At 44.9% G+C, this 21,148-nt stretch overlaps 1 protein-coding gene across 1 annotated transcript in view; it reads right to left on the reverse strand.

Moving 5' to 3' along the window:
* slc5a1 (solute carrier family 5 member 1) overlaps positions 1–20,924 on the reverse strand; it is a 181,152-nt gene extending 160,228 nt beyond the window's left edge. Inside the window, exons 1-2 of the mRNA XM_041203070.1 lie at positions 20,784–20,924; positions 4,796–4,867 (exon numbers count right to left, since the gene is read on the reverse strand). Coding sequence (XP_041059004.1) covers positions 4,796–4,867; positions 20,784–20,924 — 213 coding nt within the window. The remainder of the gene's footprint in view (positions 1–4,795; positions 4,868–20,783) is intronic.
* Positions 20,925–21,148: the final 224 nt, after the last annotated feature.

Genomic DNA, 21,148 nt, shown 5'->3' on the forward strand with positions numbered 1-21,148 from the left:
GAACATCACTTGGAGGAAGTACTGAGGGTGGCAAGGGTGCAGAATGTATTCTGGATGGGGGACTTCAATGTCCTTTCAGGAGAAGACGACTCATAACAGCATTAGTTCGTGGACCGGTAGAGGCCCCCCAAACCTCCAAATCCTATCCAGACACGAGCAGGACGTCTTGGAGCTGGAGAGGTGCCACACGCCTCGGTCAACTGGCCATGGGAAGGCTGGGGTGTCAGATGAAGGTAAGAGTGCAGTGCACAGAGGTGAGAGTTTCAGATGCTGCATACATTGTTCTGTAGTCTCAACACTGATGGGAGTCTCCAGACTGGAGTCCCCATTGACGACTGAAAGACAACGGCACCATGATGCAGATCTCCATTGTCTCACCAGGGTACCTGGCATGCAGAGTGACAGTGTGATGACTTAAACTAATAACATGTCCTTCTTCTCCCTTAGCTTTGCCTCCACACACCCAATCGCAGGACCCCGAAGACCCATCACTGACGCCAGAGGACTGCCAGGCTCCAGATGCACCTGCATCATGCCCACTCTCTGAACTAGGCACCAGCACAGATACCAGCACCTGGTGGGCATTAGATCTTTGGCTAGTATATCGGTGCACAGAGGTGAGGGAACTTCACAGTCACTTGAGATACAGGCGGAGGGAGAGAGTGCCCAGGGCATCAGCGGTCAGAGGACTGCTGGAGGCCAGGACGGTGTTCAGTCAAAGGCAGATGATGAGCCTCTGGAGTCATCCATTAGGCGGCAGATGCTGGATGTGCAGGAGGATCTGGCAGAGATCCATGAGTGTGCCATGGTCTCCATATGGAGGAGTCCATGCAGAGCACTGTGGTGACCCTCATTGCTGAGCACGCTGCCTCCTTCACTGAGAGACTGGCAACTCTCATGGAGAGGCAGCTCCAGGAACAGAATCAGGGGTTCCTGGGTTTGGCTCGGACCTGCAAGTCCTCACACGGGCACTAAGCTCGGGTAGTTAGTATCCATGTGGGAGATGGATAAGGCATCCAGTATCCCAGTGAAGAGCCCATCCATCAGTGGTAAGCAGGGAGGTCCAAAGTGACCTCACATTGGTGCACAAGCTGCCTGTCATCTCTGCGCGCTCCTTTCAGGACGCTCTTGATAGCGGCAGCAGCTCCTCCGCCTCTCTGCCAGTGACCGCAGCATTTGATGAGGCTGTGGCGACTGGGGAGATGCCAGCCATGGCACTGGCCACTCCCTCCCAGGCAGGGCCAGCACAGGCTCCATGGGCCAGAGAACACCCGCCGAGGTCATCAAGGCCAATAAGATAGCAGAGTCAGAAGGCTGTCTCCAATGCTGGTGCTAGCGAGGGGGGAGCACCAAGACGTAGCATTGACAAGTGTAAGTTTAAGGCACCATGAGCACAAGGGGAACTGGTCACAGGTGATCTTCTATTGTGCAATGTTTTGTTTATTTTAACTGGTCTGGGGTTGAAGACCAGAGAAGATTCTGTTACTTTATTTTGACTGTCAGCATAAGATAAATTTTCTTTTGTTGTAATGGCCTAAGTATGCTTCACCTTTTTTTATTTAATGTGGTGCAAGTTATGCCAATATGTAATACTGGACATGGGTGGCTTGAAAATTTATTGCACAGCGTTATGGCACATCGGATGGTAAATGCTGAGCTGTTCAAATCCCAGAGGGAAACTTGAAACAACTGCCACAACTGTTTTATAATTTGTATTTAGTTCAAGTTGCTTGCCTTCAATTCAGTAGTAATACGACCACTGAGTCTTATAGGTTTCTTAAAAAACTAAATTAAAACTTTATTAATAAAAAAATGATTTTAAGCGCATATATAGGTTTACAAATTACTACTATGATAACTCCTAGTTCCCCTAATTAATCTAACTCCAAGTTACACTTCTGTTAAGGCAACAGTAAAACACCTAGATTTAAACAGACCCAGGCAAAGTAATATGATACCCTGAACAGTCGTATTCAAAGTGAGTTTTCTTAAATTCAGTTTCTTGTGGACAGCAGCTTGAGGCTTATATGCTTGAAGCTTTTCACACTTGTGTTAGATCTTAAAATGCCTGCCCTTACACACAGCCTTCTCTCCTTTATATGTATTTTCCCCTTTGAATGCAAATTCCCATTGTTTCACTATGCCTTTGGACTTTACCTCTCTAATAATAAAACTCTATCATAGTACTAATTTTACCAGTAATCTTTGCGAAAAATAAACACACTGTTTCTTAACTTCTTCTGGCTAGGTGTAACATTTCACTCCCTCTTTTGTATTCAAGCTACTCTGGCTTATTTAAAAATACAAATGTTCCCTTTACACCTCACATTCTAAAACTTCACCCATGTTTACCTATTAGCATTTCAAACGTAGCTTCTCTTCTAACATCAAAGCCTTCAGACCAGCTGCCTGTAATTGAATTAGGTCACACACACACAGACCCCATTATTACTCTACTTTACAATAAATTCCAAAAAACATTATGAAAATTATATCTTCCTGACACACAGGCACTGAGTGGACTTTGGAGTCAAAGAAAAGAGTCATTTCAGACATCTGAGATAGAAGCGGCAGTCCTGGTATGAGGTGGTAGCATTTATTTGGTAACCTAGCTGAAAGAGCATTGGATCAAGGTGTTCCTGGTGTCCCTGCCTCCCTGGAGGCTACCGAGGTCAGCCTCCATGCCCTGACCGTTCTCCTCACCGTGCTCCTCTTCTGACTCAAAACTGGATTCACCACCTGTGGCCTGTGCAGCTGCGTCAACATCTTCTTCCTCTAGTGGGACCCCCTTGCCAGTGCCAGATTGTGGAGAGCGCAGCATGCAACCACTATTAGTGAACCCGCTCTGGGGGCATTGTAGTGTTCCCCCTGAAGGATCCAAGCATTGGAAGCACATCTCCAGAAGACCAATGGTCCTCTCTATCACCGCCCTTGTGGAGGCATGACTCCTATTATAACCCTACTCTGCCTCTGTTCTTGGGTGGCAGAGAGGTGTCATGAGCCACCTTTTCAACGGATAGCCCTTGTCACCCAGCAGCCATCCAACCAATTGGGCTGAAGCACTGAAGAGCCTTGGCACCTGGGAGTATCTGAGGATGTAAATGTCATGGGAACTGCCAAGGTACCTTGCACAGACTTGCAAAATATGCTTCCTATGGTGACACACTATCCGCACGGTCATGGAATAGAAGCCCTTCCTGTTGATGAAGGCACCGGGCTCACTTGCTGGCGCCTTTATGGCTGCATGTGTGCAGTCTATTGCTCCCTGGACGTGGGGGAAGCCAGCAATGGTCGCAAAGCCTCTGGCTCACTGTGTCTGGCTGGCCTCGTTCATATGGAAATGAATGAAAGTTAATACCTACCTGAACAGAGCTTCTGTCACCAGCTTGATGCAACTGTGGACAGCTGATTTTGAGACTCCTCACAGATCCCTCACTGAGCCCTGGAAAGAGCCGGAGGCATAGAGGCTGAGCCACTGTGACCTTCAGAGCCACTGGCATGGGGTCTCCACCACACAGTCAGAGCTAATCTCAGGCCCAATCATCTGCCAAATGGAGGTCACTGTCTCCCTTCAGAGGTGGAGCCTCCTTTGGCACTGCACCTCGGACATATTGAGGTAGCTGCATCGCTGCCTGTAAACCCTGGCAGCAGGATAGAGGCATCTTCTACGGCCCCTACCGCCTTGGAATTCCTGTTGGCCCTGTGCCTCTTGTGCCTGCGCCTCTCCCCCCACAGGTCCCTCCCCTGGAAGCTGAATAGGGAAACATGGCCTCATCTCCCTTCTGCCCCTCTCTTCCTCAGAGGAAGAGGTGCCACCAGCAGAGACCGCAATCCCCATTACCAGGGTAAGGGAAGGCTGTCGAATACCTGGAAGGGCCCACATGGTCTGAATCCTCAGGACCTGGAAGACACCAATAAGTCCTGAAATGAGACTTGGAAATGCTAAGAATGAAGTTCCGATTAGGGAAAACACTGCCAAGTTCCAATGAGCCACCAGCATCAAGTTATCTCCAAAACTCCTCACTACTCACACTGGCAATGCTGCTGACCCTTTTTCATCCCACCTATGGATGATGTTTTGCAAATTGTGGCCTGCCCGCCTACACGCTTTGTCCGTGCGTCAAGCGAAAAATTGTATGGACAACGTTAAATTGCTGTCAGTTGGGTTGTCAAGAGCCTAACTGGCCTGTTAATTAATGGCGGGAGCAGCTCCAACTCCTGCGCGTGCCCACTGAGCGAAATATCGGGTGAGTGCATGACAACGTCGGGACGCTCGTCTCATCTCGTCGCATATCATTTCACGTTCAAGCGGGTCAGGCACGTATCCGCCCATTCAGCGAAAAATTCTGCCCCATGTTTAGCTCCCTCTCTGCATTCCACAGTTAGCTGTCTCTCGATCCCATGGTGATATTACTTTCCCTCACTCTATTCCATGGCTAGCCCTCGCTCTCTCTATCTTATCTTGACAATATTACTTTCTCTCTCTCTTTCTATTCCATGGTGATATTACTCTCTTTCTCCCCCTCACCCCCTATTCCATGGTTAGCCTGCTCCCTCTCTCTCTATCTCCCTTTCACCCTCTCTTCCATGGTTATTTGTCTCTCTCTCCCTATTCCAAGGCAATATTACTCTCTCTGTCCCTCTATTCCGTGGTTAGCTTGCTCTCTCTCACCTTACCCCAGGGTGATATTACTCTCTCTCTTTCCCCTGGTTATCTCTCTCTCTCAATCCCATGGTGATATCATACATTTGTCCATCATCACAAATCTGACAATTTGGGTAGAAAGTTTCTTACCGGCCACCATATCATACTCCTGCCAGCAAGGAAGAAACCTCCGACTGTGCCCCGGTTGCTCCTCACCATTGCCTGTGGAAACGACATGAATATTAGTGCGATTATCAGACTCTACCTCTGCCCTCTGTATGACCCCAGCCTTTAAGGCTTATCCTGAACTCCATTAGAAGGACAGATTAAACTCCAGGCCACTGCTGTGAGGAACCTAGCAGGAAAAATTACCAGAACCTTTAGAACATTTTAAAAAGTAACAAGTGTATCACATTTTACTTTCCAAAAGCAAAATCCTGAAGATGCTGGAAATGTAAACTGAAGCCAAAAAATGCTGGAAATACTCAGCCTGTCAGGCAGCGTCTGTAGAGAGAGATTTACTGAGTTAAAGTTTTGTGTCCACAATCTTTGAACAGAATTGGAAGATGGTAAGAGACATGACTTGTTCAAAGAAAGTACAGATCTGGAATGATGAAAATAGTAGAATCATAAAATGATAGAAATGATAAGCGGAATTGGACAGAGGGCAACAGGAAAACTGTTGAACTTGTGTAAGGAGAGGACACTGAGTGAAAATGGTCAGAAAACTTACTGAAGAGCACAATGATTCCATTGGAAGGGAAGGCAAACATCAGGAAACATGAAGAGCATTATAGCATAATTTTGATCACACAGGTAATGTTAAAAATCCTAGCAAATAGTTAAAGCAAAACATTAGATCAACTGTGATCAGTGGGTTTTAGGAAGGGCTGTGGAACTAGACAGGCAGGAGCAGTGATGAGACTGTTAAGCAAAAGCAGCATAAAATACCAACAACAAGTGTACACCTTTCTTTTTATTCATTCACGGGCTGTGGGCTTCACTGGCTGGTCCAGCATTTATTGCTTATCTCTAGTTGCCCTTGAGAAGGTGGTGGCGAGCTGCCTTCTTGAACTGCTGCAGTCCATGTGGTGTAGGTACTGTTAGGAAGTGCTGTCAGGAAGGAAGTTCCAGGATTTTGACCCAGTGACAGTGAAGGAACAGCGATATATTTCCAAGTCAGGATGGTGAGTGGCTTGGAGGGGAACTTGCATGTGGCAGGGTTCCCATCTATCTGCTGCCCTTGTTCTTCTAGATGGTAGTGGTCGTGGGTTTGGAAGGTGCTGTTGAAGGACCCTTGCTGAATTCCTGCAGTGCATCTTGTAGATGGTACACACTGCTGCCACTGTGCGTCAATGGGGAAGGGAGTGAATGTTTGTGGGTGGTGCCAATCAAGTGGGCTGCTTTGTCCTAGATGGTGTCGAGCTTCTTGAATGTTGTGGGAGCTGCACTCATCCAGGCAAGTGGAGTGTATTCCATTACACTCCTGACTTGTGTCTTGTAGATGGTGGACAGGCTTTGGGGAATCAGGAGGTGAGTTACTCATCACAGAGTTCCTAGCCTCTGACCTGCTCTTGTAGCCACAGTATATATATGGCTAGTCCAGTTCAGGTTCTGGTCAATGGTAACCCCCAGGATGTTGATAGTGGGGGATTCAGCACTGGGAATGCCATTGAATGCCAAGAGGTGATGGTTATAATCTCTCTTGTTGGAGATGGTCATTGCCTGACACCTGTGTGGCGCGAATGTTACTTGCCACTTGTCAGCCCAAGCCTGGATATTGTCTGCGTCTTGCTGCATTTGGACATGGACTACTTCAGTATCTGAGGAGTCGTGAATGGTGCTGAACATTGTGCAATCACCTGCGAACATCCCCACTTCTGACCTTATGATGGAAGGAAAGTCATTGATGAAGCAGCTAAAGATGGTTGGGCCTAGGACACCACCCTGAGGAGCTCCTGCTGTGATATCCTGGAGCTGAGGTGACTGACCTCCAACAACCAAAACCATCTTCCTTTGTGTTAGGTATGATTCCAACCAGCAGAGAGTTTTCCCTCTGATTCCCATCGACTCCAGTTTTGCTAGGGATCCTTGATGCCACACTCGGTTAAATGCGGCCTTGATGTCAAGGGCAGTCACTCTCACCTCACCTCAGGAATTCAGATCTTTTGTCCATGTTTGAACCAAGGCTGTAATGAGGTCAGGAACTCAGTGGACTTGGCGTAAGCCAAACTGAGCATCAGTGAGCAGGTTATTGCTAAGCAAGTGCCACTTGGTAGCATTGTTGATGATCTCTTCCATTACTTTACTGATGATCAAGAGTAGACTGATGGGGCGGTAATTGGCTGGGTTGGATTTGTCCTGCATTTTGTGTACAGGACATATAGGACATAGATGCCAGTGTTGTAGCTGTACTGGAACAGCTTGGCTAGGGGCACAGAAAGTTCTGGAGCACAAGTCTTCAGTACTATTGCCAGAATATTGTCAGGGCCCATAGCCTTTGCAGTATCCAGTGACTTCAGCCATTTCTTGATATCATGTGGAGTGAATCAAATTGGCTTACTGTTAAATTTCTTAGATTCCTCACCAGTATGTGGTCGACAGATCAGAGACGGGACAATTTAGGACCCAGTCCTATCTCAAGTAGGAGAACAAGTGCTACACGGTTGGTCACAGGAGTCCATATCTGATGAAATGAAACCGTACTTCAACAGAAGACATGAAATAACCAGCCAGGATGGCATCTTAATGTGGGGAGCACGAGTGATAGTTTCTCCAAAGGGATGGGAGCCGCTTTTAATTGAACTACATGCACATCCAGGAATTTCCCAAATGAAGACCATATTAATGCAGCTATTTATGGTAACCTGGGATGGATAGCAAAATAGAGAGTTTAGTAAAGCACTATGTGCAATGTCAGCAACTGCAAAAGTTGCCAGCGACAGCTTCATTACACTCATAGAAGTGGCCAGGTAGACCCTCGGCTCAGTAACACGTTGTTCCCAGGAAAGGTCCAGCATGGTTTCTGTTCATTGTCAAAACCCATTCAAAATGGTTGATGACTTCACTTCACATACATCCAATGTCAGGCCTTACAATTGAGAAGCTACATCAAAGTTTTGCCATTCACGGACTACCAGAAGTAGTGGTTTCCGATAACGGCATGGCACTTACGAGTGCTGAGTTTTAACAGTTTATCAGCCTCAATGTTATCACTCATGCAAAAACTCCACCGTGCTACCCTTCCTTAAATGGACTGGCTGAAAGTGAGGTTCGAGCGTTCAAAGCAGACATAAAGAAGCTAACTGGTGATTCCTTGTGGTGGCAATCAAGCTAACACGCTTTCTTTTTTATTACAAGGCTACCCTTCACACAACAACAGTTGCGGAGTTATTGTTGAAATGCCGTCTCACGATGAGGTTGAGCTTAATCATGCCAAATTTAGAGGGGAAGGTGGAAAGAAGTCAGGGGAGCCAGAAAACTAGACATGACTGGCATAGTCACGAGTGGAAATTTACCATGGGAGAGCCAGTATACATGAAAAACTTTGGAGAAGGACCAAAGCGGTTACCAGATGAAATAGGTGTGATGACTGGACGTCTATCTTAACACGTGGAGGTGGAAAGCTGGATCATCCATAAACATATGACCATATAAGGAAGAGAGGCAAATCACCAAGATTTGGTTCCACCAGTGATCATGACCGGGTCTGCAATTCCTGTTGAGGACACTCAACTCAGGACTGACATGCCTGATGCTCCAATAGGAGTTGAGGATACAGAACTGTAAGTGCCCACTGAAGCACCTGATGTTCAGGCAACTCCGGAAAAGAAGGTTCCTGACAAAGAATCTGAAGTTGTGGAGCTGCGATGTTCCACACGTACCAGGAAACCACCTGAAAGATTGAACTTGTAGATTCCTTACCCAGTGTAAATATTATGTTGTAAATATTATGTTGTCTTGAAAAATTTGTACTTGTAAATCTATGTATAGCCAAGGAGGGGGGATGAATGTAGTGATTAAAGGGGGAGGAATGTAGTAATTATGGTTTTATTTAGTGTGTAATGTACCTTTAAGAATTATCCTTGTTAAGGAATATCATATGATCTGTAGTAACCAATAGGAGAGTAGCGTGGGCTACCTCAGCAGCCAGTGTAGAGTTAGAGTTGGAGTTGAAAGCACACGTGTAGTTACTGCTGGGTATATTGTAAATAATCTTAATGTTTCCACCCAAGAAATAAAATAAAATTTAAAATGAAATGAAATATTTTAACTGACTAAATAAGTAAAAAAATAAAGAAACAAAAACTGGATTAAAAAAGGGGTCAAGAGGGAGGAGAAGTTGTTGAACTCAATGTTAAGTCTGGAAGGCTGTGAAGTGCCTAATCGGAAGATGAGCTGCTGTTCCCCCAGTTTGTGTTGGGCTTCACTGGAACATTGCAGCAGGCCAAGGACAGACATGTGGACATGAGAGCAGGATGGTGTGTTGAAATGGCAAATGACAGGAAGGTTCAGACCTTCATGCTTGCTGACTGAACGAAGGTGTTCTGCAAATCAGTCACCCAGTCTGCATTTGGTCTCTCCAATGTAGAGGAAACTGCATTGGGAGCAGCGAATGCAGTAGACTAAATTGAGGGAAGTGCAAGTGAAATGCTGCTTCACTTGAAAGGCATGTCTGGAGCCTCGGACGGTGAGGAGGAAGGGGGTAAAGAGGCAGGTGTTTCACCTTCTGTGATTGCATGGGAAGGTGCCGTGAGAAAGAGGTGATAAGTTGGGGCTGATAGGTGAGTGGACCAGAGTGTCCCGGAGGGAATGGTCCCCATGGAATGCTGATCAGCCGAGGGCGGGGGGGGGGGTGGTTGTGTGTGTGAAGAGAAGATGTGTCTGGTGGGGGCATCATGCTGGAGTTGGCGGAAATGGTGGAGGCTGGTGAGGTGAAAGCAAGGACAAGGGGTATCCTATCATGGTTCTGAGAGGCGGTGGGGGGGGGAGGGTGGGGGGGGCTGCTGCTGAGGGGTGAGGGCACAGACGTGCGGGAGATGGGTTGGACACAGTTGAGGGCCCTGTCAACCACCATGGTTGGTAGAAATTATGCTTTTAGACAACCTGCAAATAAAAATGAGAGGCTCCTACATGCAACTGAAGAGGAAAGAACAAGACCATGAAACGTGGAGAGATGAGCAGCGGAGCCTGCCCAAACGGAGATCACCATACTGCACAGGGGCTGGGGGAGGGGAGGAGAGAACAAAAGGAAAGGTTTGCAATATGGTGGATGATAAAAACGATTTAATGACAACCATGCCTTCAGCTGCTTAGGCTTTAAACTCTGGAATTCCATCACTAATCCTTTCCATTTCTTTACCCTCCTCTAAGACACTCCTTTAAATACCTCTTCAGAAAGCTTTTAGTCACCTGATTGAATACCTTCCTATACGGCTCAGTATCAAATTTCATTACGTGCTGGAACACTCTGTATGACTGCAAGTTATTGTTTGTCTCATTGCCCTTTGCTGATGACTCATTCTACAACTTTACTTTTGGCTGGCTGCAAAAGCTCTCCTTTTAACTCAATCCTTTCCCATTGCCACTGGACAACTCTATCAGACAGTGACAGAATGTCTGCCAATTGGTTCTGGCACTAGTCCAAGGTCCTGTGATATCTCCCTGTCCCACAGCTTGGTGTTTCTCAGAATCAGTTGATAAACAAGGAAGTGTTTGAATAATGTGGGCTTTATTATCATGGTGACTGCATTCGCACACTGTTACCTCTAGAGTTAATGACAGAATAAAAAACATCTTTTGAAGATATATGATTCATTATGTTCTTAACTGGAGGATGCAGAATAGTTGAGTTCAAGAGACATTCAAGAGAAGGGCTTGAAGGCTCAGGTAAAGGTTTGCCCGTGGAGGGTACCTCTGAAAGAGGGACATCTTGTTTGGACTTATAGATATCACATAGTCTACATTATATCCTGGAATGGTTTTGATTAACTGAGGGGCTTGGAGAGGACTTATTTGGAATATTTTCTTCTTTCATTGGCCTTGGCTTATTCTCTGATTTGTTTGACTCTCCCGGGAGATTACATGGCTGAAGGTTGGGAGGGGTGGGGTAGATGGGTGATGCAGGAACGAGGGGGCACGGGGGGAATGGAGAGTGTAAGGGGGTGGGGAAATGTGGCAGCATCCTTCTGCTCCCTGATCTAAAATTTGCTCCTGTTCTGGCAATGACTCAATTTTAAAATTCTCATCCCTGATTTCAAATCCCTCCCATGGTCTCACCACTCCCTATCCCGGTGATCTCCTCCAGCCCCACAGCCCTCCGAGATATCTGTGCTTCTCCAATCTGTCCTCTTGAACATCTCAGATTGTAATCGCTCCAACATTGGTGGCTCCAACATTCCCTCCCGAAACCTTTCCACTTCTCCAACACTTTTTCCTCCTTTAATATACTCCATGAAACCCATCCATTTAGCCAGGTGACCACATCTGCAGCAAGTGTTGGCTGCTTGAGGAACTTTGACTCAGAGTTGATGAACTGGAGTCTGGGCTGTGGACGCTGCGACACATCTGGAGGGGGACAGTTACAGTCACACCCCTTAGATTAAATACATCAAATTTGGACCGTGTTCAGGGACAGGATGGTGTGTCTGCAAGTGAGGCAGGTATGGAGATCCAGAGTTTAGCTTTGGAGGAGCCTCAGCCAGTGCCCTTGTCCAATAGGTACGAGGTTATTGCTCCCGGTGTGGATAAGGGCACAGAATACAGGGAGGATGAGCAAACTGACCACAGCACCGTGGTACAGAATGCCATTCTAGTGGGGGAAGAAAAAGGAAATGTAGTAGTAATAGGGGATAGCATAGTTAGGGGAATAGATAATGTTCTCTGCAGCAAAGACAGAGAGTCTCGAATGCTGTGTTGCCCACCTGGTGCCAAGGTTAAGGAGACCTCTTCTTGGCTGGAGAGGAACTTGGAGTGGGGGGGGAAGGATCCAGTTGTCATGGTCCACGTAGGTACCAACAACATAGGCAGGACTAGGAAAGAGGTTGGACTACGAACAGCTCAGGGCGAAATTAAAAAGCAGAACCACAAAGGTAATAATCTCCGAATTACTAACTGAGCCACGTGCAAACTGGCATTGGGTATATGAGATTAGAGAGGTAAATGCTCAAAGATTGGTGTGGGAGAAATGTGTTCCAATTCATGGGGCACTGGCACCAGTGTCTGGGAAGGAGAGAGCTGTTCCATTGAGGCAGGCTTCATTTGAACCATGCTGGGACCAGTGTCTTGGTGAATCGTATAACTAGGGTTGTGGATAGGATTTTAAACTAATTAGTGGGGGGAAGGGTTCAATTAAAGGAAGTTTAGAAAATCAAAAATAAACGAGGGAGCAGAGGTGCAGGGTAGTGAAGAGGCAAACGAAAATCAAAGTGTGACAGGAAGGGGCAGAAAATATAAGCAGAAAAGTGTAGCAGAAATTAGAACCAGAATGAGTAATGATGGTAAAAAGTCAAAGCTTAAGGCTCTTTATTTGAATGCACGCAGCATTTGTAACAAGATAGATGAGTTGACGGCACAAATAGAAATAAATGGATATGACTTGATAGCTGTTACAGAGACATGGCTGCAGAGTGACCAAGACTGGGGACTCAACAGTCAAGGGTATTCGACATTCCAGAAAAATAGGCAAAAAGGAAAAGGAGGTGGGGTAGCTTTGTTAATAAAGGAAGGTATCAGTGCAGTGGTGAGTAGTGATATAGGTGCAATAGATTGTGATGTGGAATTAGTTTGAGTGAAAATAAGGAATAGCTAGGGGAAGAAGTCATGGGTGGGAGTTGTCTATTGGCCCCCAAAGAGTTGCCTCACAGTAGGACAAAGTATAAACCAGGAAATAATGGAGGCATGTGAGAAGGACGTGACAATTGTCATGGGTGATTTTAATCTGCATATTGACTGGACAAATCAGATTGGCAGGAGTAACATGGAAGACGAATTTGTAGAGTGCATCAGGGATTGTTTCTTAGAGCAATACATTGCAGAACCTACCTGGGAATAGACTGCTTTAGATCTAATAATGTGTAATGAGGTAGGATTAATAAGAGATCTCGTAGTTAAGGATCCTCCAGGGGGTAGGGATCACAACATGGTAGAAATTCAAATTCAGTTTGAGGGCGAGCAACTCAGATCTCAAACCAGTGTCCTCACGTTAAATAAGGGTATGAAGAAAGAGTTGTCTAAAGTGGCCCAGGAAAAATAGAGTAAGGGGAAGCTTAGTGGATGAGCAGTAGCAGACATTTAAGCAGATATTTCATAATGCTCAGCAAAAATTTATCCCAGTCAAAAAGAAGGACTCGATGAGAAGGATGAACCACCAATGATTAACAAAGGTGGTCAAGGAGAGTATCCAATCAAAAATTAAGGTATACAAAGTGGCAAAAACTTGTGGTAGGCCAGAAGATTGCGGATTTTTTAGGAACCAGCAGTGGATGACTAAAAAGCTAAGAGGGAGAAGATTGGTTATGAAAGTAAATTGGCAAGAAATATAAAAGCAAACAGCAAGAGTTTCTATGAGAATATAAAAAGAAAGAGAGTAGCTAAAATAAGCGTGGGACCCTTGGAGGATGCGACTGGAGAATTGATAACAGGGAACAGGGAAATGGCAGATAATTTAATCCAATATTTTGCATCAGTCTTCAGGGTGGAGGTGACTATAAACATTCCAAAGATATCAGATAAGCAAGGAACTAATGGGAGGAAAGATCTTGTAACAGTCTCTATCACGAGGAACAAAGTATTTGGCAAATTACTGGGACTAACAGCAGACCTGATGGCCTGTATCCAAGGGTTTTAAAGGAAATGGCTGCAGAGATAGTGGAGGCATTGGTCAAAATATTCCAGAACTCACTGGATTCCGGGAGGGTCCCAGAGGATTGGAAAACTGCTAATGTGATGCCCCTGTTCAAGAAAGGAGGGAGACAAAAAGCAGGAAACTATAGGCCAGTCAGCCTAACATCTGTCATTGGGAAAACGCTTGAGTCCCTTAGTAAGGAAGAAATAGCAGGACATTTAGAAAAGCTTAACACAATCAAACAGAGTCAACATGGTTTTGTGAAAGGGAAATCATATTTGATAAATTTGTCAGAGTTCTTTGAGGATATAACAAAGAGAGTTGATAAAGGGGAGCCAATAGATGTAGTATATTTGGATTTCCAGAAGGCATTCGATAAGGTGCCACATCAAAGGATATTGCACGAGATAAGAGCTCACAGTATTGGGGGTAATGTATTAGCATGGATTGAGGATTGGTTAACACACAGGAGAGAGAGTCAGGATTAATGGGTCTTTTTCAGGTTGGAAAGACGTAACCAATGGAGTTAGGATCATTCCTAGGGCCTCTATTATTTACTATTTATATTAATGATTTGGAGGAGGGGGCAGTGTGTAATGTATCTAAATACGTTGTGATGAGGACATAAGGAATCTGCAAGGGGACATAGACAGGTTGAGTGAGCGGGCAAAAACTTGCCAGATGGAGTTTAATGTAGGAAAGTGTGAGGTGATGCACTTTGGTAAGAAAAATCAAAACACAGACTATTATTTAAATAGAGGGAAACTCCAAGAAAGTGCAGCACCGAGGGATCTGGGTGTTCTTGTGCATGAAATACAAAAAGTTTGCATGCAGGTGCAGCAAGTAATTAAGAAGGCAAATGGAATTTTGGCCGGCATGCTAGGAAGTTGGAGTTTAAAAATAGGGAAGTCTTGTTACAACTGTACAGGGTGTTGGTGAGGCCACACCTGGAATACTGTGTACAGTTTTGGTCACCGTATTTAAGAAAGAAAGAAAGAAAGGCATTGGAGGCAGTTCAAAAGAGATTCACTAGGCTGATTCCTGGGATGAAGGGGTTGACTTATTAAGAACAGTTAAACAGGATAGGCCTTTATTCATTAGAGTTTAGAAGAATGAGGGGTGATCTTATTGAAATGTACAAGATTCTGAGGGGCTTGACAGGGTAGATGTTGAGAAGATGCTTCTGCTAGTGGGGGAGTCTTGAACTAGGGGTCATAGTTACAGAATAAGGGGGCACTCATTTAAAACTGAGGTGCGAAGGAATTTCTCCTCTCAGAGGGTAGTGAATGGCTGGAATTCTCTACCCCAGGGATTTGTGGAGGCTAGATCACTGATAGTATTTAAAGAGGAGACAGATAGATTTTTGAAATATCAGGGAGTTGAGGGCTATGAGGAGCTGGCACAAAAGAGGAGTTGAGGCCTGGGACAGATCAGCCATGAGCTTATTGAATGGTGGGGCAGGCTTGAAGGGCCAAATGGCCTACTCCTGATTCTTTTTCTTATTCTCTTATGTTCCTGGCTTAATGAATGATTTCAGTCTGTCCTGAGAATCTTCAATCCCAGGGAGGTTCCCACAGCTCCTTCCTGAAAGAGGTTATTCACGCTGTCAACCAGTTTGGTTAGGAATCTGTCTCCAGGGAAATAAATAATTTAATCTCTAATCTCACTCAAGGTTGGTTTATTTTAAAACTGTAACCTCCAGTTCTGCAGTCACAGTTTGTATGTTAAATAGTTGGCTAACGTCACCATCATCTACAAAGGCCTCATTGTAATCTAACAGAAATAGGCTGGGCTCTGCAAGTGTCATTATAATCTCTCAACCTAGGTCCCAGAATCACCTTGGAGGCCTGAAAATGAATATTTTCACTAAATTTAACCCTGACACATGCCCATATTTACTTCCCTCCTGTCTTACCTGGCCTTTCAAAGCCTCAATTTTTTGATTCTCACCCTGGTCAAATCCTTCCACGGCCTTCCCTCTCCCTATCTCTGTAACCTCCTCGATCCCTACAACCCTTCAGGGTCTCAGCACTCTTCCAGTTCCAACCTCTTGTGCATGCTAGGGTTGCCAACTCTCCAGAATTAGCCTGCACCATCCAGGAATTGAAGATCAATCATCTCTAGGACACCACTGTGTGCAACCCTGGAGAAAAATAATCGGCTCATTAAAAAAGATAGTTTTAAGAAAATTCTTTGAACATCAATCTTTACCAGACATAAAAATATTGAAAATGGGTGGGGGAAGAGGGGGAGGCGGGAGGCGGGGGTAGGGGGGAAGGGATAAAAAGCCTGTTTGACCGACAGTCAGCATTATCCAATTGGGTTCCGATTGGTGTAGGAAGGCAGTAGGCGGTACATCACAAGGATGGATGTGTTGGCCAACTAATGGCTAGAATGTAGGAGCAAGTCATGTGATGAAACCTCCAGGAATACATTCAATCGCAAATGGCAATGTGTGCCCCACTTCCTTTGCACAGTGGCAGTCAACTGCCTAAGCTCTAGAATTCATTACCTAAACCTTTCCATCTCTTTTGCCTCATTTAATACACCATTTAAAACCTATCTCTTCAACCAAACCTTTGGTCACCTGTCCTACTACCTTATTCTTTGGCACTGTATCAATTATTTGTGTTTGATTATGCTCCTGTGATATGTTTTAATATGTTAAAGGTGCTTTCTAAATGTAAATTATTAGCATTGGGAAGAGACTGTCAGTTAAGATTGCCTCTCATGTCTATTTAAATATGTTACACAAATGCTTTGACTCCACCTTTATCATTAAAGCCACTGCAAGCCAGGAGTGAATACCCCCTTCACACCGTGTGCTGATAGGTTATGGAGTGATTATAAATCTGAATCAGTGTAAATCAGAGACCACTTCTGTTTTATTGATCTTTGGGAGCAATCAGTCATTGCTAGATGTTTGCCAACTCTCCTGTTTCAACTTGTTAGTTTGTTAGTCCATTGTGTTTTTATTTTGATTTGGAAGAAAGATAAGAATTTATAGGAGCAATGTCACTTCATTTCCTCAAAATGAGATTGAGGTCAGTAAACAAAGAGAGCACCAATGGAGCTGACAGCACTGTCAGAGCAACAGAGCCTGTCATGGTTTGTTTTCGGAGTTAAGGCTGAAGGTGGCTGACTTTCACATATCGACAGTCACCCATGCTATTGTAGTATGCTGCCATTTAGTTCTCACACAGGGTGGACCATCAGCCCACTGCCAAACTTCCGAGCGGAAGCCCAGGCACTTTCCCAACAGACAAAGGAACACTGGATGGAGAAAAAGCCCAAATGTGCAATTGTATATCCAGGCCACTGGAGGTAATGGAGCCTCCCCATGATCCAGCAGTTAAAACACTCAGCCTGGTATGGTTCTGGGCTATTAAACAACGGATTCTAGTCTCAAACCCTATCCCGTAGTGAACTTGCTGGTCTTAGCTGGGAGTTGGGTGTGGGGGGGGGTGAGGGGCGGAGACATTGGGTGTGAGGGTAAGAAGTTGGACGTGAGGGTAGGTTGGGAGTGGGGGGATGGTGTAGAACAATCAGCCTGGTTGATCCTGGGTTAGTGAGTTGAAGCATCATCAGTGTTCAACCACAGACACTGACTTAAGGTGATTTGCAAAGGAACCGAAGGCGACTTGAGTAAAAGCTATTTTCCACAGTGTGTGGTTTTTTTTAATCATTCATGGGATGTGGGCTTTGCTGGCTGGGCCAGCATTTATTGCCCATCCCTAATTGCCCTTGAGAAGGTGGTGGTGAGCTATCTTCTTCAACCACTGCAGTCTATGTGGTTTAGGTACATCCACAGTGCTGTTAGGGAGGGAAAGCCAGGATTTTAACCCGGCGACAATGAAGGAACGGCGATATATTTCCAAGTCAGGATGGTGCGTGGCTTGGAGGGGAACTTCCAGGTCATGGTGTTCCCATGTGTCTGCTACCCTTCTCCTTCTAGATGGTAGTGGTCATGGGTTTGGAAGATGCGATTGAAGGAGCCTTGGTGAGTTGCTGCAGTGCATCTTGTAGATGGTACACACTGTTGCTACTGTGTGTAGGGGGTGGAAGGAGTGAATGTTTAAGGTGGTAGATGGGTTGCCAATCAAATGGGCAGCTTTGTCCTGGATGGTGTCGAGCTTCTTGAGTGTTGTTGAAGCTGCACTACCATAAACTTGGAAGGTGCAGGACAGGTTTCTTATAAGAAACAGTGAACTTTATTAACAGACTTCAGAGGAGACCACACACTTGTTCCTAGACTAGATCACCACTCTCAGCTACCTGTGTTAACAGGATCCAAGCTGATTAGTGAAGTCAAAACCAAGATACAGAGCTTTTCTCTAACAAGGGAGTTGATTGACTTGTTCAGTCTCACAGCTCTCCTCCCATTTTACCCAATGCCCCAACTATCCCCTATTTAGATTCTCTTTTTAATAAAATCAAAAATCAATAAAATAAACTAATTAAAAGGGATTGACAGCCCTTGGTGGGGCACTGTAACTAAAACAAAAATGCAAAAGGAAACTTAAGTAACTAAGCCAAAATATCATTCCCAGGATCCCCTATTTATATGTGCTGAAAGACAATTAATACCCATCACCTGTTTCTCCTAACCTTAAGAATGTAATCGACATCAACAAACCTTAGCAATGCAATTAACAAGACATTAATGGGCAGAATTTAGCCCTCAAAGGGTGGGCAGGCCCCATCGGCTTGGCAGCAGGTGGGCAGCTGAATCTGCTGCCAAAACAGGCCCCGCCGCCATTTTGAGTGGGGAAGGATTCCCCAACTGTCAGAGTTGCCTCAGGGAGAGCGCTGAAAGTTTAATAAACCTAAAAAATAGCAAAATAAAAAAATTATTAACATGATCCCCTCATTTGACAACGTCACAAGAGATGAGACATGTTAATAAATATTACATAAAGTTTATTAAAGTTTTTAAAAACAGACATGAAACCTCATCCTACCGGTGGATGAGGTTTCATGTTTTTTCTATTGCCCCCCCGAGGCTCCTGGCCCATCCACCAACCTTAAGGTTGGGCAGGCAGGTCCTTTAATTGGGTTAATGATCCTGTCAATGGCCTCAATTGGCCACTGACAGGTCAGCGGGTGGACAGCTGATTTCGCTGTCCGCCCGCCTTCCTGAATATTTAAACGAGGCAGAATGACATCAGGGGTTCCTCCCGATGTCATCCCGTGTCATTTTCCTGTCGGTGAGTGGGCCACACCCCCAACTCGCTGACGGAAAAATTCTGGCCAACATCATTCTGGCCTTTTGCCAATTCCCTGAAAGTCTCAGAGTTCAATTCCTCACACCCTTACAAATGTTCTCTTCAAACATTTATCTTCTTTTCCAATTCATGTCATGGGTATTGCCTCCATCACTTTCTCTGGAGGAGCATCATGGCCTTATATCTCACTGCACAAAAAAAGTTTTATCATTCCCTTTTGCTGCTGATCCGAGACCTTTGCTCCCCAGCTATCACATCAACAGAACACCCACACACGAGCCAAGCAAAAAACATGTTTCACAGAGGAACTGATTCCTTCAGCCACATAGCAGCAACAACTTACAATTTATATAACATTTTAAATCCCGGGAATTGTCCGAAAATGCTTCATCAAAGTGTGATCAGATAATAATGGATGCTGAGCCAAACAAGAAGATATTAGGAAAGAGTGACCAGAAACTTGGCCAAAGAGGTGGGTGCTGTATATTTTATATATCAGATCTATGCAGAGGTGACTATGTATGTAGCAGGTTTTGATTAGAGTGCTTTAGAATGCCTGTTCCCTGCTCCAGCTCTGGTTTCCAGCTCTTTCTGCAGTTTGTTTACTTTTCTCCCAGTCCACACCCAGGTTTAACTAATCAAGCACAGAGAGTTTCAATAGTAAACAGACTCGCATAAACAAACACAGAACAATGGAGCACTACAGTGGGTTTTAAGGAGAACCCTAAAGAAGGTGGTGGAGGGATTCGTGAGGGAGTTCCAGACAGGCAGCAAAACACAGCACTAGTCCTTCTGCACTTTATTGGTTAAGTGAGGATAGAGGGGAGGACAGTTAAGAGGGGATACTTCTTGGAAAATAATAACTCATTAAACCAGGTCAGAGTTTGCTGTCAAAATAATGGTCAGGCTAGTGGCAGACATGCAGCTGCATGCAAATATAAGTTGAAGTGCGAGGTCCATCACTTTGCCTTTAGCACCTCATTGTCTGCCTCAGCATTAATATGTATAATATTGAAAGAGCCAAATCTCCACAGTAGACAAAAATAAACTTAAACCTGCCTCAGATATTTATTTACTACCATAGATAACCTTTCAACAACATGCAATCGATTAATTACTATTAACCTCTCTGGCCTCAAACACCATGTATTATATGTGTGACGTGTCTCTCAATCCTTCAGGATTTGAACATTTTGGGGAGATTTTAAAAATGCCAATTTTTAATTTCTTAATCTTACTGTACCTTTCCGCTCCTTTAGTCTCTCTCTCCAATCAATCTTTCCCCTTCTTTATTTCTCTTTCAGTGTCTGAAATGACATTGAATTCATCCAGTCTAATTCACCTTCTCTCCCAGTCCTTCTGCACTTTATTGCCCTCAGTGGTTAAGGAGTGGCCCCTTAGTTTCCCTGTTCAGTGAGTCCTGTTCCTCCTATCAGTTAATCTTTCAAGAACATTGCAGGCAAACAAAGGAAGCAGGGGTAAGTCTAACCAGAAACAGACAATTGTTCAAAGTCCCGTTACAAGAAAATCCACTTGAAATAACCCAAATGTCCTCCAGGGGCTGGTGGGTAACAAGCTCTCAACACAGGCTGCTCGACAATGCATGTGGTATCTGTCTCCTCTCACCATACTGGAGGAGCCCAGGTGTGACTGTGACAGACCCTCACACTCATCTGCCAGTATTAAATCACCTCTCATACTCCTCTTCAAGTCTGAAAATGTCTCTGGGGATAAGAAAATGAGCAAAAAAAGTGTCAATAAATAGTTCCAAAGCTGTTACTGATAACTGGCAGCAAACTGACATCAATGGATCGATTAAGAATGCATAGGAATTCAGGTATCATTAATGCTAAAAAATAAATCTTTCGAAAATAAAGCCAGCAACAAAACATTATTTACAAAGCAAAAATAACGAAATTTAAACATACATTGAATATCGTTTCTATACAGTTATAACTTGTGCAGAATTTCAACAAAAACTTTATTCCGTTAAAAGACTCCTATTATAGAAGTATGTTGAACCTTGCCCCCAGTTGAAACGCTTGCTGCCCCCACCCCCGGCACTCACCCAGATCCCCACAGCCAGGACCACTAGGAAATAGATGACAATGACTGAGATATCCGCCGGGTTGTTCACAGCTAACCGGGAATCAGTGTCACCGGTAGCCGGAGTGGAGAGGCTCCCTGGCGGCACAGTTCCACTCGCCATTACCACTTCTGAAAAGATGTGCCGGACTAACACACACAAACGGAGGGTGGAACAACTCCTTCAGCTTTGATAGCTCAACAGCCGAAGGCGTGGTTCATTCTTTTACTTTCTGTTAATACCAAAACCAGGCCGCTTTCTGCAACAAAGGACATTTTTATCTTTCCCTTGAAGTGCAACTTTGTTCAGATCAGGAATTTAAGTAATAGATAAATCGTTAATCATCT

The sequence above is a fragment of the Carcharodon carcharias genome, chromosome 13, assembly GCF_017639515.1.
Source record: "Carcharodon carcharias isolate sCarCar2 chromosome 13, sCarCar2.pri, whole genome shotgun sequence".
Taxonomy (NCBI): domain Eukaryota; kingdom Metazoa; phylum Chordata; class Chondrichthyes; order Lamniformes; family Lamnidae; genus Carcharodon; species Carcharodon carcharias.